This window comes from Tinamus guttatus, unplaced genomic scaffold (genome assembly GCF_059628265.1).
Source record: "Tinamus guttatus ecotype Peru unplaced genomic scaffold, ASM5962826v1 Tinamus_guttatus_pri_ptg000548l, whole genome shotgun sequence".
Classification (NCBI taxonomy): domain Eukaryota; kingdom Metazoa; phylum Chordata; class Aves; order Tinamiformes; family Tinamidae; genus Tinamus; species Tinamus guttatus.
Window position 1 is genome coordinate 1,281,416 of NW_028289082.1, and position 24,428 is coordinate 1,305,843.

Genomic DNA, 24,428 nt, shown 5'->3' on the forward strand with positions numbered 1-24,428 from the left:
TAAAGCTCCTGACAGCTCTCGTAAGCATAAAACATCTTAGGAAAATGCAAGGCATAACCCTCTGGTGAGCACTCCTTTGAAGAGAAAAGCAGTCGGGTTGAGTAGCGATTTGGTTTTTGCTGAATGAATGTAAAGGAAGAGGGCAGGTCTCCAGGGAGAGGAAGGATGGTCTTGTGGCAAAGACAGAGAGGAGCTTTGCGGGATTTGGGATTTTTGACTATAAGTACTTAATATTATTTACAAAAGAATTTAAAAATAACTGATAAAATATTGAATGAATTGGGTTGTTTTCCTGTGCAGTCGCTTCCTGCTACAAAGTCTTTTCTCAGCCCCCTGACTGGTGTCAAAGCTTCATCTGGTAGGTCTGGCTTCTTCCCAAGAATGCAGCTCGAGACGGTGACTTTGCAGAGCTTGTGGCCATGGTGCCCCAGGAAGGAGGAGTTTTAGAGTGTGTCGAGCAGGAAAATAAAATGCTTGTTTAAAGAAAAAAAAAAAGGGATATGCAAATCTCATGGCAGAGGAGAAGGGAGAAGTTAGGATGGTTCAGGGAGGAAGCAACTGGTTGCTTTACTAATCCCCTGAAACCACTTGTGTACCAGCCCAGACTTAAAAGTGCCTCTTCCGCCCACACTCTGAGTTAATATCTGTGCTACCCACAACAGCAAAAAGTTATGTGGTAACTTGGTGCTAAAAGCTTACGAGCTTGCTGCTCTGCAGCCTGCACGATGCTTACGGTGAAGCTTTTCACCTTTATGTCGCTGCTAAAATGGCTTTGCTGCTGATACAGATTCAGTTCGGTCGCAGAAGCGGCGCTGGCGGCTCCTGTTTGGCATCTCCGAGGGGAGATTCCTGCCCGGTTGGACACGGGGCCACCACGATTCCAGGTGCTGTCACACGTTGTCCTCGGCGGTTTGGCAGCAGGCAAAGGTTGTCCTGCAATTCCAGTCCCTGCGCAGGTTTCCTGGGTGACAGTTTTCCAGGCAAGGCCACATCAGAGCCCCTTCCAGAGGACTCCGTGCACAGGAGATAACAGGGCTTGGACTTTTGAAACTGCTCTTGTGGTGATAGCAGCTTTACGGGAATAGTGATGTGCACGTAGCTCTGCACAGGAATGAAATCACAGCTTGCCTGGCTGTCGTTAGAGTGACCTCGTTTGGGAAAAATTGGAAAACACCTTATGGAGACACCGGAACGAAGCCGGCGTTCCTTGGTGTACATACTAGCTGTCACTGTGTAGTATTACCCATAATTAATACGTGTGTTGAAAAGCAGCTTCTCTCTCTCACTTTCAGGGCAGTAGATATGTCAGGAGTTCCTTGTAACCTAATTTGTAGGTTATTAGCAAGATCCAAGTCATTAACTTTTGGTAGAATAATATTTAGCGAAACATCCATGCAGAAATAAGAAAGTGAGTCGCAATTGTCACATGCTCATCACAAATAATTCTGCAATAAATGAAAAGTTAGTTGATATCTGATGTTGAATTGCTTGTTATTTGGGGAAGATCCTGTCTGTCTTTCAGGGTAATTTGGGGGAGGATCTTCAGCCTTTTTCAAAATCAGATGGTTTTTCTCCAGGCTACCATGGAGTCTTAGTAATAATAATAATATGGGTCGCAGGCAGATATGTTAGTGCAGACTTGAAGGGTCCCAAAGCTGTTGTAGAAGCGAAAGGGGCCTTATGATTAAAATGTGAATAGGAGCTTAATTTAATCATGAGTATTGAAATACTTATGGGTTTATAAAGGACTGGAAAGCAGAAGCTGTAACTTGAATGTATTCAATTTACCCAGCAATGAAATGTTCAGATAACCACCCCTCGACCAATTTCTTTCAGATTTCATGGCAAGGAAGATGCCTGTGGAAGATAGACAAAATTTATTAATACTTTTGAGATTTGGCTTGTGTAATTGCTGCAACTTTTGGCAGATTTCATTCTGCAGACTACATTGACTCTAACAAGTTTTGAAAATGTTGCCAACTCACATAGAGTCATTAATCCTTGTTTACTGTCAGGATTAATGGCTCAGAAAGGGCTTGATTCTTTAGGGAGAAGTATTGAGGAAACGCATCCTTGCAGAAAAATGAAGTTAATCTTTATCACAAAAGAAACTCACTTGACGACTTAGTTGGTCCTGGTGTCTCTGGGCCAGCTTAGAAACTAATTACAATGTCATTTGTGGTTTTCTCCTGCTGTCTTCCCTATCTATATACAACGGCTTGTGAAGTGTTATAAATGAAGTGGCCGTAACCTAAATGTCTTTACTCTCTTGCAATGATTATGACTGAGGTTATCAGCTTTAGTGAAGCTCTTGAGGGTTTTTTTTAGAAAAATCTGTGTATTTGCATAGGGGCATAATGAAACATAACGAGCCTGAGGCCTCTCTTGAAGGTAATCCTATTTCTATAGGCTCAGAAAGGTCCCAAAATCTTGCACCGAAACCAACACTGAAGAGATTTTCATATCTGATTTAAAGACTGGTATTAGAAGACCTTTGTAGTTCAGATCCTTTTAGAAAGCCAATGTAAAATGAATAATAACAGCAGTACAGAGTAAGACTTTGTCCCTCCGTAAAAGGAAACCTCTATTTTATTCCCTGAATTCCAAGGAGCTGCAGCCTGTCCTGACACAAGTCTCCAGAGCGCCCATTTTCTATAGGGTTTTTGGACTCCTATGGCTGTTTTTTAAAGTGCTTCATCCTTTCACGTGTGCAGCAGAGCTAGAGTGAGTGCTTGGATCATTTTTCCCTTTCCAGGGGAAGGGAAGGAGAAGGGGCTCACTTGTCTTAAAGCATTTTCTTCGAGTTACTAAGTTAATAAAGGAAGGAAATAGGTGATGAAAGGTGGAAGCAGAGAGCAATACTGACCCCGCGATAAGGTATTACCTTCATTTTTGGAGAATTGTGTTAGTTCAAGAACCAATTTCTGCAGAATTGATTTCTGTATGTACAAATCCCCCTGCTAGAGGGATGTTGGGCCATTTCTTAACTGTGAAGAAGCAGGAGGATAACAAATTTTACTTCAGTAAAAAGAAGAATATATATTGTTCTGGAATCAAATGTCACAGGTCGTTTGTAAGGTAGTTTTTTTTGCTGTGCTGCATCATCATCTTGGATTATTGGCAGAAAAGTGCCAATCTTCTTGGATTTGGAAGTCTTTTGGGGAGCTCAGTTCTCATTCCTGCTGAAACCACGTTCTTGGCTGGCGGATCATGTTGCTCCCAAGGAAGCTGAATTAGCTGAATTACTGGTCCTGTGGTTTCCAAGCAGTAGGGGAACGCTCTGGGGTCATCGTAACACCGAGCTGGTACATCAAACTGGCCTTAGGAGGTTTGTGCATAGTCCAGATGTTCACAAAACCAAAGAACTGGTCTCTGCAGCGTCTCATAATGTTACTGGGGAGAATGTTTTCCGAGAAAAACGGAAAAATTGGGAAGAACGCCTTGGTTAGGCTTTGCCTTGCCCAGGGTGTCAGCAGTTCTCAAACGTTTTGGTCTTGTGCCTTCCCCGTGGCTCTTGGCGTGCGTTTCATGCCCGTGGTTTTCACTGCAGCTTTTCTCCTTCCGAGCCTTTTTAAGCAAATCCAGTAAAATCTTTATTCCCGTGATGGGAAGCAGATAGTCTCCTGTCGCACGGTTTCCTCTGTAGTGTGAAATGGCTCTAATTGCTCATCCCTTGATTCCTCATTCCTCTTAATTCTCTTGCTGATATGCGGAGCTCATGGAAAGGTTTGAAAGCAGAAAATACTTTTTGTAGCAGTAAGTAGAAGATGTCAACTTGTGTGCATAGATCCCTGTTGACTGTACATATTTGTGTAATTACTTAGATATCTTTATTTTGCTCAAATAGATATTCGCACTCTTGAGTCTGGAGTCTTTTGTATCCTAAATTGTGAGGTGCTTTATGTGCTCTAAGTGGAGTGTAACTTCCCTGCATGATAGTGCAGCCATCCTGGAAAGTGGCATCGTGAGAAGGGAAAGGAATCACAAGAAGAAGCATTTGAAAGCCTGAAAAAAAGGAAGTGTAAATTAGGAATGGTGCAGAACTCAACAGCCAGGTGGATGTTGGAACAGGTTATTGCAGGAAGCCATGGGCTCTAGTTTGCAAAAATGAGAATCTTCTTCAGAAAGAGCTACTGCAGTCAAGTCCAAGGGGATGGACATAAGAGTGCAGCTGCGTGAGGAAGTCAGTGTAACTCTCTAGTGGTTCTTTCTAGGCTCAATATTTTGGGGATGAATAGGACACAGTGGCAAGACTGAACGTGCTGCACGTATGTGAAAGGCAAATGAATTGATTGGCTTTCAGCAGCTTTCTGTAGGCTCCCTGCAATTGCATTTGAGAGGAGCTGTGTGACAGCAGCTCCATCAGCAAACCTGGGCTAATGCAGCAGCTGCGAAAGTCCCTTGGCCCCCTTCTGCCGTTAAAAAACGTAAGTAAACAAAAATTTTCAAATCATTAATTCATTTAAATTCACATTTAAATGATGCTGTCGGGAATCATGTGCCCCTGACAGGACAGGGAGCTGAGTTAATGCTTTGAACCAGCTGAAAGATGCACTTGTGAACCCAAGTGCTGCCGAAGGAAATGTTTGTCGTTGCATTTTGATAAAATCTGGATGCAGAGTTTATTTAAATCATATCTATATGCCGTGATAGTCTGGTGGACGCGCTCAGCAGTTAAGACTTGAGCCTCAAATTCTGAGTTTTGCTGTTTTCGCTTCTGTTGTAAAATTAAACAAAAAAAATGAACGCAAATGGTTTTGAAAAGCTGACATTTTTAAAAAACTTACAGCATTAAGGAACAAATGAATGAGCTCACGGGGCCTGAAAGACTCCTACTTCATTATATATTGCTAACTGATAAATATAATCTCTAAGCTAGTTAGTTTTACTAAGCAGGATTATTTTTAACAAAGATCTCTTAGGTTTCATGTGTATGGTCTGTGCTTTTTCTTGGATTTCTTCCAAGGATTGCATTTGATTTGACAGGTTTCATTACTGCATCTTTAAATGCTCTTAAGTTGTTGGAGAAAAATTGTCTAACAACTGAATTTAAACCCAGTACCCTTTGAAGACAAATAAATAGCTCAGCAAGGAGTTTAAGGGCTCTGATTTCTGTTGCTAATTGCTATTAGTTCTGCCTTAGATTTTGGCCAAGCTGAGTCAACTCCTGCCTTCTAAAAGGAGCTTCGGGACATGTCAAAATCTTCAAAAATCCTGCAGAAGAGCTCGAGAGGTTCAGAAAGAGGGTCTCATTTGGTGCCACGATGGCACTTGGAAGGATATGGCAGCCAAAAGTTAAATTTGAGGCATTCCTCAATTTTCTGATGCAAATTTCTTGCAAAGAAGCTGTGAGGACCACGGGGCTGGCAGCCCTTCAAGTCCTCTCTTACAATGCAGCTTTATGCCTGCAGCATATTTTCTTTTCCTTTCTTTTCCTGCAAGTCATGTATTTTAAGCAGTTTTCTTTCCCTTTCAGCCCCGAAAGGCGAATGCAGTGTTTGAAACCCTGTGTTATGCTTGGAAAGGTGCTATTTTCCTCTCATTCTGCGAAACAATAAATGGAAACTTGTGTGTTTGGAATTGCACAGTCCAACTCTTCCTCTGGGAGCATTCGCTCATTACATTGCTAATGGGAAAATCCAAGTCCATTTCTATCTCCCTGCTGCTCCGACCATGCCTTAGCATAGTGTGGAGGCCATATATGAAACTATATAGAAATCTTTGCAGTTTATTTCTCTTCAAAATGCTGTCAAGTAACTCGATCTCTAAGCAAAATTCACTTTATTCTACCATTTTCTTGGAGTGGTTGTCTTAAAAACGTGATCAGGAGCGTTACTGAGGTCTCACCCCGGTGAGCTATATACTAGGTTCAGTAATGCCATTATTTTTGTCCATGCTAACCATGTATGTCCAGCAACACATATAGGAATTATTTTTCCTCATTGCAACCAGCGTGTTTGCGTGGGTGAGAACTCAGTGGGACAAAACCTCCTATTTCAAGGTGCTCCCAAGAAAAACCACTGCTCGCCCAAGCCCATAACCTCCAGCATCCCAATCCAGCCCGCGATCCCATCGCCGCGGCGCTTGGGAGGCAGCCAGGATGCCGAGCGGCGTTTGGAGGAACCGGCTCATGTGACGGCTGTACGAATTTCCCTTGCTTTGTCAGCTGTTATATTTAGTTCTTCCCCCCGGCGCGCGGGCTTTTATCCCAACGTCTGCTATTGATTTCACATCTCTTAAGTGGTTTTATCAAAGTAAATGGCTACGTCTTTTCCCTTGAGGGGAAAGGCTTGGGGAGACCCTTCCACCCACCGCTTTCGGGGCCGTTTCGGGGGAAACGAGTGTTAACAAACTGCTGCTTTTTGAATCGCTCCTAGGCCGATCCTGCTGCGAGCAAAGGTAGGGCCTGGGGAAATGAAAGCCCAGAACTGTTCAGAGTGATTTAACCACCATATCTGCACGTCCTGGATCTCAATTCTGTCCTGCAGGGTTTATTCCGTACCACCAGATGAAATGGAGAACGTGGCAGGTCTCAAGGATGACTTTGGCAGCCCTTAGAGCTGCTCTTCTTTCTCCCTCTCCCAACGGAGCAGCTTCTTTCCTCTCCCTGCCCATTTGAGTTTCACTGCTTGTGCAAAGCTGGAATGTCACCCCCTGCTTCGCTGGGAAGGGTCTGTAATCTGCTCGTTTTCCTGCATCAGCCTCATTGTTTTGGATTGGAAAACATTTTCACGGGAGATGATCCAAATCCACTTCCAAATTTCGTGTTGGGTTTCCAGAGCGGGGAGTTCTCAGGGTGATGCTCTGAATCTGAGTAGATGCAGTAAGTGTGGGACCAGACAAGGGCGTTTTTAGAGTAAGGTTTTATTCTCAGATGTGGTTCTTGCTGTCATTTGGGTGTCTATAAAAATGTGGAGTGTTTAAGCCCTAGCCGTATTCTGAAATTTTAATGGAAAATTTAGCATTTGGCTTTCAGCTCCTCCAAGTAGTTTGATGACTTTTCGGTTTAAAAAAAACAAACTGCAAACTATTTGTGTCAAAGTAGGTTTCCTTCATTGGCCAGATTTCTAATACCTCAATGTCCATGTCCATATGTACTTGTTTTATTTCGGAATTTAGCATTAAAAAAAATAGTGATTTTCCCGGCGATGTGTGTATTGAATTCAAAGTGGTTCCTGGGGATGTGCATGGAAACATGTGCCTTGGTTGCCTTTATGGGCCTGCTGCTGCACGCAGTGCTGAATCCTGCTTCTGGACCATAACAGCCTTTTGCATATGTTCCCCCATATGAATCACAGTCAAGCAGGCAGCAAGTCGCATCTACAAGCAAGAAGCCGCACTCGGAAAACACAACCAGCAGGGAAGCTGGAAGTTCAAAGCTGGAATTTGGCAGGAGCCCTCGCTTGGCTCCTTTTAGCACACATTAACCTTACATCTCGTTGTTGTTTATGTATACCCGGCGCTTGCTGCGTTAGCTGAGCATTATGAGCTTAAAATACCTTCTTTGCGATGCAAACTTGGCAGCAGGAGCTGACACGTTCATTTGGCATCACCTTTATGTAGTTTTTTTTAGGAAAACAGGCGGCTGTTCCGCTGTGAACGTGGAATGGGTGAACCTGCATGGTATCAGAGATGACCCTGGAGCCCACAGAATATGAAAAACTTTTCCACGTGTCCCGTTTTGTCTCCCAAATAAATAGCTGGCAAAGGAAAAGAGGAGTTCAAGTGAAAGCAGCTGGCTGCTGCCAACAAGTATCCAGTTTAGCAGCTACTGTGGGATAGAAAACGAGTGTCTGGAGGTGAAGGTTAGTTCAAGTTTTTGGTTGCACTCCTCACTTTGGGCTTTTAAACCTGGGCAGTTTCAGCTTTTTGCAGCACAGGGTGTCAGGAATGCAGCAGGATCCACCCGGTGAGTGTGAACTGGGTGCACACAGGGCTTGTAAAGAACTGACACGGCGTTTGTTACACTGCAAACTTGGAGTTTGGAGGCATTCTTAAAAGTGGGATGCCCCAGCGAAGAGCTAAGAAGCATAAGCAGGAACTGCTGCTTTCATGCTCTCCCCGTGGCAGCTTTGGAATTGGTACCACTAGCCCTGTACCTCTTGCACTACCCCTTCCCTCGTCAATAAATCAAACTGTTACCTGCAAACCCTCAAGCAACTGCCAGGTTTGTGTTTTGGAGTTTTGGGTGCAAGGATTTAATGCAAGTTTCTCTTCCTTGCCCACCCCTACGATGGGTTTCCGCCTTCAGACCAAGTTCTCCGTGCAGATCTATACATTTTCATGCAAGCCCAGCTTTGAGCTGGCTTTTTTAAGCCTGTGCTTCAAGCGGGGTGACATTTGCTCAGCAGTCCAAAGCCATTAGCAAGGCACGTGTGGGGCAGGGAGACTGAGCTGTCACGGTGAAGGCTGGCCTGTAATTTTCATAATATACTGTATTTTGTCCTCGCTTCGCAGCAGCCACGTCAATTATAGCTTATTCTCTCCAGAGCCCTCCCATCCTTGTGCTGGGAAAAGGGCAGCTGAGTCCAATAACAGGCTGAAGCTGAGGATTTCTATTCTAGGTCAGGCAGGAGTGAGCCTGGGCACAGCATTTTTGCCCTAAAAAGCAGTACCAGGCGTAGCATTCCCAATCCTAAGGGCTCATTATAGTTTGGAAAAATGAAAATTAAAAAATAACTCTTGCTTTTGTTGGGCAGATATTAGGGATAGGTGAGGCAAGCAGTCCCTTCTTGACATCTTTGGTGGCCAAAATATAGGCTTGATGCCTAAGAGCTATTTGATGAGTTTGCAAGAAGTAGTTGGTAAAAAGGCTTGATATTTTTGCAAAGAAAAAGTAATGTCACTGTGTATGCCAAATATGCCACATTTTTGGTAATATTTGGCATACAGCAATACAAAACCACAATGCATGGAGGGTGAGGAGCTCAGGGGCTGCTCCAGGGGGTCAGTGCTGAAGCAGCAGCAACTGAAAGAGCCCTTGAAATCCCATATTAAAGATTCCTGTTCCAATTCCCAGGTGATCCTAGAACACTTCTCTCTCCTGTTTTTGTTTTTTCCCTTCTAGCTGCCATGTGGGCTCCCCATAGCAGTTTCTGAGGATGTAGACCAGATTTCTTTCATTTTGTTTCCCCCGATGCGAGGGAGCGTTGGCAGCTCTCAAGTCACCCAGAAGGGAGCCAGGAAGGAAGGGGGTCTGGGAAGGCTGATAGGAAGGGGGTCTGGGAAGTTGTTTCCATCCATCAGAGGAGATGCAGGCGGCAGCTTCCATCCTGCTGCTGTGAGGAGAAAATCCATCTTGCAACAAGGAGCTGCAGGTAGGAGCTTTGCCCTGGCACACACGTACACACGGATTAGCCCTTACAGTCTAAAATCAAAAGTGTTTTTCTAGGCAGAAAACTCACAGCACCTTTTTTTTAAGCGATTTGTAGCTTATCTTTGCATAACTTCAGCTGGACCACATGCTCCTAAGCATGCTGAGCTCTCGGCCTGCTCAAAAATAAAAAAGAAAACCGAGAAGAGTGAATTTCAGGCTGGTAGCTGTGCTGAAATCAGTGCTTAATGCAGTGTCTCTGCAGAAGTGCACCTCATTCCTGCATTTTGAAGGGAACTAGCACCACAGATACCCTGTTCTACTTAGGCTTTTTTTTTCCCTTAACTGCTTATAACTGTTAAGAGTAATTCTAATAGTTATTCTGGTACACAACCCTGTTTGCACCACTGAAAATCATTGCATCACAGGTTGGAAGCGGCCTCTGGACATCATCTAGTCCAACCCCCTGCTCAAGCAGCTAGAGCAGGTGGCACAAAATCACATGCAGGAGGGTTTTAAAAAGCTGCAGAGAAGGAGACTGAAAATATCAGCTGATGCTCCCTCCTTTCTCTAATTTATAATATTGAAAGCATCTTAAGATACTTGGATGGAGTGCAACCTCCGTGATCCCGCTGTGCGTAGAGACTTTCCTCCCAAAACAGATGGAGACACTGGATCCATAGGAGTCCTGCACCGTGCTCTCCAGCTCTTCAGGATCTTGTGGACTCAGCCCAGGCTGGCCGGACTTTGTGCTTCCCTAAAGCAAGTTGTGCAATTTGTCCTACCAGCAGAAGGTTTCCCTGCCAAATCCCAGACCTCGGGACCGCAGCGCTTCCACATGGAGAACCCGTGGAGTCAAGAGGCTGCCAGATCGTAAGAAGCTTCCCCTTACCCTTGCAAATACGTCAGCAACCCCAGGCTGCGTTAAAAATATTGAAAATCACAATAGGAATTCAACGTTTGGGTGCTGGACGGCCAGCAAACGTTCTTTGGAGCACGATACTCCACCAGCATCTCAGTGTTTGCCAACAAAAGGATGAAGTTGTAATCTCCCCGTCACAACACGAGCTCCGGGGCCGCCTCCGGTGTGGTCAGGACCAAGCAGAATATTATCCCCAGACTAAAGCTACGGAAAAATTAGCTAGAAAATACCCCAAAGCCACAAAGCGGCTGCTCTGCCCGAGTCCTTGTTTCCCTGGGGGCTTTTTGGTTTTGAGTGAGCTAGCAAAAATCAGTTTTGTCAGTAGAAACTAAGTAACCGCCAGCTATGCCTGGAATGCCTTGCAGCTGCGAAGGAATTTTCCAAGTAACAGTGATTACTTTTGTGTCTTTTAGCTACTCAGTTTAGGCTTTGAACGGTGTGTGTGCTTTCACATTTGCTTTTGCATTTGGGGGATTTTGCTTTAAAGAGAATATTTCTGCTTCCAGTTTTTTTTTTGCTCAATTTAAGCAGTTTTCTCCCTCAAAACTCAATTCCAGAGGTGAGGGTAAAAGCAGAACTCGGTAAGAATATTAATTAAATGAAGGATATTGTTCAGAAGTGGGGGCTGTATAGTAGGACTTGGCATTTTGATACCGTTGTGTCTTGCCTTACATGCAAATAATGGGGAAATAATATCTATAAACTGTTCAACCCACCAACCAGAAGTACTTTTATCTTCTGAAATATGCTACAAAAATTTAGTGAACTGATCAAATCTGGATTTAATAGACATTCCCCCTCATTGTATGGGGGAAGCTGCAGCCAAACGTGCTGCAAATTGTATTCATGTGACACCCTGAGAGGCAACAACTTGAAACAAAACAAGGAATTCAGCTGTTTCTTATCACTTGTTGTTGTGCCATCTTATTACTTACACCCACACTAACAAGATAATGCATTTTTTTAAATCTAGGTTTATTCCAGCACTAGCTGCCTGCCTTTATTCCAGGAAAGAAATTCTGCAGCTGAAATCTAACCAGGGAAACTCTTAGGATTGAATGTGCATTTTTACTAACCATGATGGCTGCTTTTTGGACTGCCTTCTGCCCTTACTCTGCGAGAAAAGAAATGCTCCTAGTGCAAGGATCTGCTTCAGAAAGATGCAGAAATCTCCCTAATATTTGTTGTAGCAGCATCCTTATCGGACGTGCCCTTGCTCTGCCTTGGGATGCTAAAGCTTCCCAATAATTCTTGCCCACCTTATCAGTTCTTAAGGGTAGGGAGGTTTCGTAAGTACCGTCCGGGGGGTGTCTTTGAAAGCTTGAAAGTCCTAAACTTGGTGTCACAGAGTGAAAAAAGGGCTGGTTAAATCCTGCCTCCTGTTAGGGCACAAATCTAATGCCGAGACCATGTGAGACTCAGAACTCCAGAGGGTGAATAACGATGATTTAAGGTGAAGGGACAAGGCTGTCGTGGTGGGTCCTCATCAGCATAGGTAAAGATTCGGTCTCGGAGCGATCGTGGGGACACACTAACCCCGTCCCTCTTTCAAGCTCCACGTACTTCTCCTGTGTTTTTATTTTCTCTTTTCTAGTAGTGTTTGGCTCCAGCAGTTCCGGTTGGCGGACATAAAGTGGCATTATTTACATCAGAATCCAATGCACGTGTTTTTTCAGTGGTTATGAAGATTGAAAGTGGAAAGCTGTAAAAACATCTGGGGTTTTGCTGCAGCTTCTCTAATTCTCAGCCCTGGGAGCTTGTTTCCCTTCTCCTTTTAACCTTCAAATTCTTCCTGAGTTTTACCCTTGCAGAAGCTGCTGAGAATGGGAAAATGCTGCTTTTTGGTTCCATAAATCCAAACCAGGCACTTAGCAGTGGGGACTGAGCTGATCCATGGCTCGTTGTTGCAGTCGCTGCGGCCTTAGGAAATGCTGGAAATGCTCCTTTTGGAGCAGCCTCCCCCGCAGCCAGCGCTCCTCAGCCTATTCCCTCACAGCTCTGCCTTTCCCATGGGATTTTAAATGGGCTCGACAGCTTCTCCGGGAGCCAGCTGCGGCGCGCGGCGCAGCCGGGGCTTTTCCCTTAGGGAACCATTTGTCGGATTTTCCCTCTCAGGTCTGAAGCTGCCCAGCCAGCTACAGCTCTGGATATGGGAGCACAGCATCCAAAATACTGCCTACCCTCTTCTTTATATATAGGTCTTCCATTCACGTATATTTGGATTAAGCGAAGCTGCCAGTCCGACGTGGTATCATGTGTATGTGCAATTCTTTAGAAAATGGGGTTAGAAAATTACTCTAAGACCCTTAGCCTAAGCTAAGCTTAATGATTTACATGGCCTGCTGTAATCCCTCCTCTTCAACTTGCATATGTGGCTCTGACTTTTGAGATTATATCCTTATTGCTGCTTCAATCCCAGCGCTGAATAACACATGTTCTGTGGAGGAACGTGGAGATCAGCCGCCCTGTCACAAGATAATCCTGCCGTGGAGCTGCGTGGGGGACAACGAGCACAACTGCTTGGATTAATTTATACCGATGTTTAACATCTCCCCGGGCTGAGCTCGGGCTTGGGAACGGGGCTTGCTCTTTGCTTTGCTTTGGAAAGAGGAAGCTCTTCCCGCGGGAATGGGATAAACCTTCCTTATAGACACGGCCATCCCTAAAAGTCATTTAGCAGCTTCCAGGAAAGCAGCACGAGCCTTGCAGAGGTCACCGAGCCAGCAAAAAGCTCTCGCATTCCTGTTTTAAAGGCCACTCTAACTCACTGAGCCCCGCAGAAAACTTTCAAATTTCACATCTGACGGATGGAAGGAATTGCTCTTTTCCCCTCTTTCTTTTGGGAAATCACTTGTTTGCTCTGCTCTCCCAAGGAGGAGATGGAGGCAGAAAATAGCGGCTTTGAATTGAGTACAATAAAGAGCAACATTTCAGGTGCTACTTTTGAAGAAAGCTTTGCTTTGTAAAATGTTTTGGAATCTATAAGCAAGGGGGGATCTGAGGAAAGGAATGAAAGATTTAAATGCAACATTGCAACGGGGAGTTATTAATGATGAGGTAATTCAACCAAAATCACTAACTGTCCTTGTTTTTCTGTTTCTTGCCCTACATCCCACCTTTTCCCATTTGTCCTGCTGCTGACGCCCACAGGACCCAACCTAAGGTAAGACCTTTAATTCCACTTTAAATCAGAGGGTGCAAATTGCTGCCTCGCTGATTCAGTTTGGGGTTATCCAAATATGAAAAGCATTTTGCAAACCAGCTCTGTAGTTGATCAGCTGTTGTATAAGAAATTCGAGGCATCTCCTTGCTGCAGATGAGCTCTGCGTAACCTTTGCCAAAAAATGAGTCACAGGAACAAATGAGAACATCCATACTCAGCATTACAGATTGTGAATGAAGAGTGCTTGTTATTTGTGGGTTTTTTAAAGCGTTTTCTGGTATTTGTGTTATGGCAAACTCGTTTGTTGTTACAGCTCATGATCCCCTGCCTGGCCTGGCCTATTAAGATTCAGCTTTACTGATGTGGTCATATATCTACTGATGTTTTATTAAACACTCTGAAAGCTTGGAGTGGTGTAATTGTATAATCAATTCAAAGAACCCTAATAATTTTAAATAAATGAGCTGTTGCTTCCTCAGTTAGAGCTTATAAAATAACCCCTTTTATCTCTTGATGCTTAGACATATTAATGTAGCATAGGCCAAATGCATTGCATTTCTGTGAAGATGGCTTGTTTGAAATTTGAAGGATGTGGCTGTATTAAGCATCTTAATAAAGTGTAGATAGCAAGCTTGTAATGCCTCAAGTTTGAATTTTCAATTCCTGCATCATTCTTACACGTTTTAGTATAAATGCTTAGTGAAAAGTTGCGTTATTGCAGACTGAATCTTGAAATCATAATTCAGATTTCATGATAGAATCTATTAGGAAATGTGTAACTGAAGTAATTCACCACAGACTCAATATCTTTTTTTTAGGGTATTCCCATTTTTGATACTGTCAAAGAAGTAGATACGATGCTACGGAGCTTTTCCCTAACAGCTTTACTAATTAAAAAATGTTAGGTTTAGCTACTGTGCAGAGCCTGCTTAATTAGTGGTGACTTTAGTGAATCTACATAATAGATTTTCCAAAACTGAATGTAAAAATACATTAAGTGATAAAAGGGAAATCACCTGAAATAAAAGAAGGGGGCTCAGAAGGTGGGTGTGAGATGCTGCTGTGATGCCAAGTTTGCAAAAGAGAAAAGCCCAGTGAGAAATGCATCGTGAGGGATGGATTTGCAGGATGCTAAGGTGAGCTCCAAGACATCCAGTCACTTGCTGCCTCCGGAGTTTGTGAAGAGCCCAGGACAGGATTCAGCCAGTAAAGGAAAACTGGGAGCAAGTTTGCGTTTTGGGAGACCTGTGGGGATGTGGACGATGGGGCAGCGGGTTTGATTTGGCAATAGCTCTTACAAGGTGCCCTCCTGATGCTTTTTCTACAGGTGTTTGCATATGATCACTGCTTTTGGTCCATGGATGAGTCTGTCACGGAAAAATTTGCAGGTAACATTTACTGTAGTCGTTACTGTTGTCTCCACTTGCAAATAATCCGATTATATTATACCTCATGGTGGAATTCAAGTCTTTTTTCATATACGATGAAGTATCAAATGCTCTACTAATTGTCCTAAGTTAAAATCAAGTGGCTGTTGTTACAGTAACTGTGGGGGTGGAATCTATTTTGAGGTGCTGATGGGTGAAGTTCTGCAGTTGATAGTAGATGCTCTGCAGATGAAATTTCTGAGCAAGAACGTTGTGAGGATGTAGTCACAAGCACATAAGATCCATGTGCAATAATCACACGTTCTGATTTTTGTAGTAGGCCAAATCTGGAGGAGAAATCTACTGGCCAGTGGCCTTGCTGCAACTGAAGGAATGGATACTGGCTGCCAAATGCAGTATTTAGTCAAGAGCAGCAGTAAGATATTAACAATTTGCTTTTTTATAGTCATCGAAGAATTCAAACCGAGGTTTAAAAAAAGCATCTTGGGCTTTCTTTTCCCATTAATTTTTGGGTTTTTTTTTGTCAGGTCAAGATGTTGTTTTCAAGTGCCTTGGAGAAAATATTCTTCAGAATGCCTTCGATGGCTACAACGCTTGCATCTTTGCATACGGGCAAACAGGTGAGACTTTGCAGGGCATCAGCAAAACCATTGCCACAAAAAATGCTACGACCTGACAGGAGTCCCTCCTCGGGGTGGTTGTGTCATTTGAGAAGTGCCTTGCCATGTAGATAAGAAATGTTTTTCTCCCTTCTAATGTTGGATGTGTGACTGAGGTGGGCAGGATGAGGGATGTGTCCTTGCTGGCTGCCCTGATTTCCCACATCTTTAGATTATCATCTTCTGGATGATCATGACCGTCCCTGAGTTTAGTACATCATTAATATCTTCTGCCTCTCTAGTTAAAAAAATCATTAGTCATCATTTTAGATGTAATAAGCAAAAACGAGCAGGCTTGTCCAACTGATTTTTCTCACTATGACACATAATAAAATGTGGGTGTCAGTGGACTGTCATGTACAGGCAGATGGTATCCACCAGAAAAAGTCTTTTCAGTCAGTTTGAACGAACTTTCACATCTTGCTTTTTCATTTTATTAAATAGGACATAATTTAGCTAAACCCAGTCTATTTGCTTTAAAATAGAGATGTCGTTCACTGAAATGCAAACTTTTTTCCAGCTCATTTCTCCATTTCCTTCCCATGTTCCACACAGCAAAGAAATTCAGTTGCTTGTACATTAATTATAGATTCACTTACACAGGATCTGGAAAATCTTACACCATGATGGGTACCGCTGACCAGCCTGGATTAATCCCTAGACTTTGTAGTGGACTTTTTGAAAGAGCACAGAAAGAGGAAAACGAAGAGCAGAGCTTCAAAGTGGAAGTGTCCTACATGGAGATATACAATGAGAAAGTCAGAGATCTTCTTGACCCAAAAGGGTAAGCAATATATGTGTGAAAATGCACTGGAATATGCTGGGTTTTGTCATTTCCTCATACTAATTTACCTTAATGAACTATCTCTTAGCCATTGTGGTAGGATGACTTTCTTTTCCATCGTCCTTTTAATTTAAATGAAGCGGTATGTGTAGACATAAGGCTTTTTTGCTGTTTGCATTATAGTCTTTGCTCTGTGCTTTGTATGCTCTGTAGACCATCATGTTTGACATGTCAGTGAGAAATATGGTTCACTGTAAATGCTGCCATCTTAAATCAGTCGCATGCTCATAAATATATTTTTTTTTCCATCCAGAAGCCGTCAGTCATTAAAAGTTAGAGAACACAGTGTTTATGGTCCTTATGTAGATGGCCTATCCAAACTAGCTGTTGCTAGCTACAAGGTAAGGATCAATTTTATGCAAGGCTGGTGTGGACACCCTGAACACTTGGGAACTGTCCCTCATATGAGCTTGCAAAACTGAACAGGCCAGAGTTAATTAACTTACCAGAGCAGTAACCTGGATTTTAGTGCAATCTGGAGGATTGTTGTGCTAATTTTACTGGGGAAGGTAGAGGTTGAGAGCAGATGCTTATCATCACCCTGTAATGTTTAATAATTCTGAAAAAATATTTAATGAAACAGCTTATCTCGCAGCTTTAAGATGAGTTTAGGCTGGATTTCTGCAGAGTTGGGTGATTAAATACAGAACCACGATTCAGAGGAGACTTCAGTACTTCATCTTGTCACATGTTACGGCCTAGTAACTCACACGTAGCATGCAGGCACCCCAGAAGTATGAACGAATGGCTGGTTACAAGGCAAATGCTTGAGAATATTGCATTAAAATCTGCTTTTTTGGGACGTCCTGTAGCTCACTGTAGAGCAGCTGCATGTCTGCCTTCTCAGAGCACCCTAATATTTAGGAAGCAATTGATGCACTGTGGAAGAAACCATTAAATGCAGGAGGTAATTTTGTTATCTTAAGCAAAATTTGCAAAATGGTGGTTTTCTAGCCCCTCCGAGTGCAGTCCCTCCACTCATTCATGCACCTCTCTTGGCTGGTTTCTGTTAATCAAAACCACATTGCATGCATTTCTTTTATATGTTGCCCAGCAGCTTTGCATAATTCAGAAGAGCGAGTCCAAGTGGTCTGTGCTGTTCTTTTGTGTGATCGCTTTGGGTTTTCTTTAACATCCTTTTGCTAAAGATGGGTAAATAAAAGTGAAGCGCAAGGCTCTAAGGTTTTAACTGTTTTACAGATTTTCTGTAAGACACCAAGGCATGGGAGCTGCATATTTCTCAAGGGCTGTAATTTAACATGTCTGGATTCAGCCGACTTCACAAGCTCGTGGTTGTAACAGGAACATTATGACCTGTTCTACAGTGGTTCTGTTTAGCTTTTATTTATAAAACTTAGAGCCTTATGTCAGTATTGGGGCTTTTAAGAATGTGCATTTGCCAGCTGAGGCTAAAATGTTGGAGTGTTCCAAACATGAATTGCTGTTTCATTGCTTCTTTGCTTTAAAGTATCTTTTTGTGCAGCCGTATTGCATATTTTTTTAGTGATAAGTTAATATCCAGGTAAAGGTAGTGGATAAAATTGCACACTGACAACATTGTTTCATTTCTAGTCTGCAAAGGAAAGGTCATAATATTTTGTTCTCACGCTTCTTGAGTAAACAGTGAGAAACTTGCAGTAAAATACGTGTATTTTGCCAAAATAAGATTGTTTAGGTAGATAAGTGAAAGGAACATTAATGCAAACATGCTTATGACTGTGAAATTGTGTCTAGGACATAGAGTCCTTGATGTCAGAAGGCAACAAGTCTCGGACAGTGGCTGCAACCAACATGAATGAGGAAAGCAGTCGGTCCCATGCAGTCTTCAAGATCATCCTCACCCACACGCTTTATGATGTGCACTCAGGGGTGAGTAAAACAAGTAAAATAAACTATAATGTCTCCACGTTAACCTTGCATGTATTTCCTTGGCCTTCATACATTTCATGGTACCACAGCAGTTTTGTTTGGATGAACACATGTGCTTGTGTCCAAAGGTAGGGAAGTCGGTTTGGATGTGTTTCCCAAGCTTCACTGGGTTCTGTTCTTTGGGACCTTAACTCCATAAGGTCTCTAAAGCCTTGGAAAGATTTGGAGTGCTGGTCGTGTACATGCCTGACCGTTGAATGCAGCGATGCTTTTCTGACTGCTGTTGACTGTAAAGCCCTAATGAGTGTTTGCATTTTCCTCCTGTATTTCTCAATCTCTGCCAATCCTATTATCCATTCCATTTTCTTTGTTTTTTATTTACTTTCCTTTTCCCTTCAAATAAATTGTTTTCCTATGCTAAACTCCTCATTTTGCCAAAATTTCTTTATTGTTCTTTTTTATGTGGCTATGCTGCATTTATGGTGTGGCTGTGGTCAGTTTGGGTGCAAGGTGGTAGTTTTGACTGTGTTTTTCTCTCCTACATCTTCCTGTACTCGTTGTGTAAACTTCTCGAGCAGATTGCTCTGTTCTCTGCCCTGCAGTTCCTTTCAGTCCTGGAAATTACACATTTCAGTATGCCCTGATGATCCCGTTGTATTTTGAGAGGCTTGGAGTAACTTTTCCAAAAGGGCAGTGGTTCCAGTTTTCCTGTTTGTTTAGGGGAAAACAGCACTCTGCAGTTGTGATACTGAGATGCTAAACTGATAGGAGCTGCAGAAAAGCATGATGCAAACTTCTTAAAGACTGTGCTCTATTAAAATTCACATTGAGATGTATAAGTTATGGGGTGTTTCAGAAGACCACTTTGGGTCAAATAAGATGCTTGGCAAGAGTTATAAGGAGTAATGGGGATTTGGCAGCAAAATCTGCATTACACGATTGCAATACACAGCTTGGAATTCCTTCTAGGATGCTCTTAAGGATATAGGAGACTTCTGCAGTTGTAATCATTTTCATAAATTATTACATGCTTCCTGTCATGTTCATTCTTCCTCACTGGAAACCTGGGATGAAACTTGGCATAAAACCTGAGATTTTGGGGAGACTGTTTTCAAAAGCATAAAACAAAGGCAGAGATTGTAGACCCTGTGCCCCCATACGTGATTCCCAGGCTATATTCCCTCTGCATATGTTCCTGCTTCAGCATTTGACTTAATAGACCCCATGTTCCTCTTCTCTGGAGACTTCTGAAATGTCTTGGTAGGTGTCTTCAAGATATATCTGATGTCTGTATATCTGACATCACTTTAAATCCTCCTCTTGTTTCTAAAGCAGTAACCAATGAGTTACTGCAGACCATTGTACTATGGCTCTCCAAGTTTTTGGAACAACTGCAATAAGCCTACACCAAGAAACGAAGCTTTATAATTTTTGGACATATGTGCAAGTGTGTGACTTATTTGGAGTGAATTAACACTAGCTGTTCTCCCTCTGCAGACGTCAGGTGAGAAGGTGGGCAAGCTGAGCCTGGTTGACTTAGCAGGCAGTGAAAGGGCCACCAAGACCGGTGCTGCAGGAGACAGGCTGAAGGAAGGAAGCAACATTAACAAGTAAGACTTGGTTATTTCTTTTCTCCTTCTCATCAACACATTAATGAGTGTAAAATACAGTGTAATTTTAAAGCAGGATAAAATCAGTATAAGTTCCTGCAGGGTACTCGTTGCAACCAGTTCTCTCTACTCTTTCTACCATAAAATAGTCGTAAATACCGGAATGAGATCTCCACTAATTTAAAAGAGTTGGTGTTTTTCATTCAGTGCTTGTGTTCCTGCAGCTACTGCGTAGCTGCAAGGTAAAGGCATGATTAGGATGGCTGAAAACATATTGCCAAGCAGTATTTGCATATTGCAAAACCTTTTCATATTGCAAAGATTAGCACTAATCAAAACTGCACTGGAATTTTTGTTCTCAAAGCTCCTTTGTGGAAAGTGACTGTCTGAACATGCTTTTGACTTACAAATATATGCAACTGCTGCTTGTGTTTCTGGACAGATCCCTCACAACTCTTGGGCTCGTTATTTCTGCCTTGGCAGACCAGGCTGCTGGCAAGAACAAGAACAAATTTGTTCCTTATCGTGATTCTGTCCTCACTTGGTTACTTAAAGTAAGTACTTTGATCCCTTTTTTTTTTTTTTTTAAGAGGGGAATAAAAAGGATGAGAATGGGAGAAAAGTCACATTCAGTGAGATAAAGCACTGTTCTTTTGCTGGATTTTCAGGTTTTGATGTTAGCCATCGTTGTCTTTGGAAAATTAGCTGGATGGAAGCCATTAGTATCTCCGCAGACTAACCATGGTCCTTATCTGCTGTTGACCTAGAGAATAAGGAACTTTTTTAAAAAACATTCTCTCTTCTGGGTCACTTTACAGTCAGCTACACACGGAACCTTGGGACTAATTTAATTTGAGCTATCACTGTCTGTAATTGAAGTTTGCCTACTAATGTGGCCAACTTTGATGACTCTGATCCAGACCATTATCTTTTTGCTATTTTTCTAATATATTTGTTAATATACCCAGCTTTTGTCCTGGGGGTGTCATTGCAGAGCAGTGTCCCAGATACAGCCTGAGGAACAGGTTGGAAGAGTTTTTTGTCATGTTCATGGGAAATAAGCTGTTAATAACGTGTTCCTGGTGTTGTTGCTGGGATTAGTTACGCTGTTCCCTTTGGAAGCAGATCCCGCCAGCAGATTGACATTCCTGGATAGCACCTGCCTGGTTCGTTGTCACCGAGATGGGGACGACCGGGCACGCGCGGTGCCCGCGTTGGCTCCCAAACAGCAACGTGCTTTTGTGCTGCCTCCTTCCAAGGAAACTGCCTTTGTCTCCTTAACATGCAGCTGTGTTGAAGCACAAATAAAAGTTTGGAGCTTTCTGGATTTTTTTTTCCACAAACAAGCTCATTGAAGAGAAACTTTCTTTGAAAGGGGAGACTTTTAAAAGTAAAGATCAGAGGAAGGTTTTATTCGCTGCAGAGGGGCTGTTTGAAGAAGCAATGAGATGATGGACATTTTCTAGAGTGTTCAGCTTTTAACTATATTGCCAAAGTGGAGAAAATGTGTTCTGACACCAGGAATATCTGTGCACAAATTTGAGACACTAGCGGAATGCAGAAGATCACAAAATCTAGTGCTTCATGTTGATAATTTAGCTGAGGCTTTTTGCAAAAAAACCCTTGGTGCAAACTTTTATTCCAAGGGGAGGTTGGAAGAGCAGCATCAGGACATCAACTTCTCAGCCTCCTGGATTTATCAAACTGCATGGGTACAAACCCTTCATTTCTCCATTTTATTCACAAGCCCTGTCTATCTTTTATTTGACTTATTTTATGCTTTATTTTATTACCATAAATGATAAACACTACTAAAAATGTTTTCTCTATACCATTACATTTAATGCTGTTTGCTCAGCATTATGAAGATGAGGCTAATTTAATCTTAATCTTAATTTAATCTTAAACATTTTCATTCTTCCTTTTTCTGTCAGGTGCAAACCCAGCCTTTCCAGTGTAGTTTGCAGATGTTGCCCTCACTCATGAGAGACCAGCCTGCAGCTCGTCTACCTTTCTGCTTAGCATTAAAGAGTGAAGTCAGCACTAGAGTTTTATGCATAAAACTTTTATCAGGCAGCCTGGACAGCTGCAATAAAAAGGGGATTTCACCCAGCTCCTCGTGGGTGTGCTGTGAGTTACAGGGCATCGCTGTAACTCCATTCTCAGGCGCCTGTACAGAGGAGCTGTAATTCAGATGGTGAATTCATCCTGTTTAGGATGAACTAGTTAGTGCATGGAGGGAACTAGTTAGTGCATGGAGGTTCCCGAAGTGCAAACTGTAAAGGTGTTTTTGGAAGGACGAGTGCCCGGCTCAACTTCGGCTTTTTATGCAGAACTGACATTGCTGTATTAGAGGGTTGTTGCTATTTTTTTGCATTTGGGGAAGAGAAGCAAAGTTCTGCTTTTATAGAGAAAGAAATCCCGATGAATCCATGCCGAGCTCCCATGGGATCCCTGAGGAGAAGCCTTGGATAAGCACGAGCTACCTACAGGCTGCAAAGCAGCATCAGGCTGCATGGCTGACGTTGCCCAGGCGGCTGTCCTGTTATTTGAAGCATGATGCAGCAAGGAGAGCCTTAAGGAAATACTTGGAGGGGCATTTTAATGATGGGGAGGAAGAGCTGCATGTGGGCTTGGTAATTGAAATTACCAAGGCGAGCAGCTAATGCGGTCGGATCGTTCCGATGGCAGCGCCCGGCCCGGATTTCAGGGGTTGTTGAAGACGAAAGTTAATATGATTCTTCTCAGAAAGAGATACTGGGCTCAAAACAAAGAACGGAATTTCTGCAAAATTCAGAACCGAAGGTTTTTGAGGCTGCCTCGAGTTGCAAAGCTGTGTTCTGCAATCGTAAAAGGAGCGAACGCTCCCGGCCGCCGCGTCCCCGCCGCGCTGCCGTGCAGGAATCTGCATTCCTGCTTCACGCCCTGCTCTCTGCCGACCAAATTCCAGAAAATTTGTGTTTCTTATATAACCCCAATGAGCTTTCTGAACTGTGCGGGCAGAGGGGAAAGCGATATTGTAACCATAAAATAAACTATATTATTTATGATATCTTCAAAATAGGATAATCGCGCTGTAGTTGAGCCAAGCCTTTAGAGGCAAATGTGTCAAGTCTTAGAGTACACATTTTAAAACAGGGTATAATTACTAAGCTAGAAATCTGCAGGCTTAAGCGGCATACCAATTTTGGCCCTAAAAGTACAATCAGAAAATAACTAAAGAGCTGGTGATGTATTGCCACTACAAGATCAAGAAGGAAAGTGGAATGGACAGCAAGTGGATTTTAATCAGTATAATTTAAATGAAGTACTTAGTGGGGACGTGTCACTTTGGGTCCTTAAATGAAGATACACGGGCTTCATCATGATCCTTCTTCCTGTGCTACTTGGGTAGTAGCTGGAGAGTCTAGTGCTGGATTGCTAATATTTCTAATCTTAAAATCTAAGACATGGAAACAAGCTTTTCAGGGCCTTCCTAGGTAGCATAAAGACCAAAAATGGGTACTGGGTTTTGTTCCTTTTAAACTAACACTGATTCTAGAAGCCAAGGATGATATTTCCTAAAGATACTTTAAGAAAAAAGGGGGAAAAAAAGGAGAAAAAGAATTGGAGGAAAAAAAAAAAAAAGCTTTGTTTGATCTAGTTTAATACTACAGTTTAATAGCAGTTTTGAATGGAGAAGCTCTGGCAATAAATAGTTGCGCCCCAGTTTCACTCCTCACTTCATTGATACGTCAAAACTAATGGAACTTCCTGCCTTAATTTTCCATCCGCTCCCGTTTTCCAGGACAGCCTTGGGGGTAACAGCAAGACAGCCATGGTAGCAACAGTCAGCCCGGCGGCGGACAACTACGACGAGACCCTGTCGACGCTGCGGTACGCGGACCGCGCCAAGAACATCGTCAACCACGCGGTGGTCAACGAAGACCCCAACGCCCGCATCATCCGGGAGCTCCGCGAGGAGGTGGAGAAGCTCCGGGAGCAGCTCACCAAGGCAGAGGTACCGCTCGGAGCCCTGGCTTGCTGGAAACTCCTCTAAGCCCCAGCGGGATGACTTCCTTCCCTGGCTCTCAAAACTGGTGCCGCCGGGAATTACTCGATGCTCTTTATCACGTCTCCCGTAGTATCATTTTTTTCTCTCTCCGTTTTTCTTTAGGTCAGTGTTGAAAGATGAAATACCAGGTTCTGCTTGAACACGCTCCCAAGAAATCATGTTTTTATGTTGAGATACAGAGCAGAGAAAAGAGGACGTGTAAGCAGGCATAGGGATGGAGTCTTCCGGGGAGTTTTGCCTGTGTTTTTCAAGAATTCAGTGTGGCCACATCCTATCAGATGTGAATTCAGTTAATATTGCTTGCTCTTGCAGACATCAGACAATATTATGAGTATTTGCACAACTCCCTTGATGAAATTATGACAGGAGCATAGCCTAAGAGCTAAGCCAAGACCAAGAACCTGCATGTGTCTGAGTTTGCTTCTCAAATGTGGCAATGCAGTGCTTTTATAATTGGGTGATTTAGGAAAATTATGACTACAGTGTTTGTCTCCTGAGGTTTGCAGGGAGCGCTGGCTGCAGTATTAGAAATGACTGGTGAAGTTTGGATTCTGCTCTTTGGAGCTACCTAATATGCTAAGCATCCAATAAGGGAACATCAATTTA

At 43.0% G+C, this 24,428-nt stretch overlaps 1 protein-coding gene across 1 annotated transcript in view; it reads left to right on the top strand.

Annotated features, from left to right (window-relative positions):
* Positions 1 to 24,428, top strand: part of KIF13B (kinesin family member 13B) — an 87,987-nt gene that overhangs the window by 16,933 nt on the left and 46,626 nt on the right. Inside the window, exons 3-11 of the mRNA XM_088534355.1 lie at positions 13,386 to 13,398; positions 14,726 to 14,786; positions 15,314 to 15,406; positions 16,049 to 16,229; positions 16,543 to 16,630; positions 18,024 to 18,158; positions 19,656 to 19,768; positions 20,211 to 20,322; positions 23,556 to 23,768. Of these exons, the coding sequence (XP_088390481.1) occupies positions 13,386 to 13,398; positions 14,726 to 14,786; positions 15,314 to 15,406; positions 16,049 to 16,229; positions 16,543 to 16,630; positions 18,024 to 18,158; positions 19,656 to 19,768; positions 20,211 to 20,322; positions 23,556 to 23,768 (1,009 nt within the window). The remainder of the gene's footprint in view (positions 1 to 13,385; positions 13,399 to 14,725; positions 14,787 to 15,313; positions 15,407 to 16,048; positions 16,230 to 16,542; positions 16,631 to 18,023; positions 18,159 to 19,655; positions 19,769 to 20,210; positions 20,323 to 23,555; positions 23,769 to 24,428) is intronic.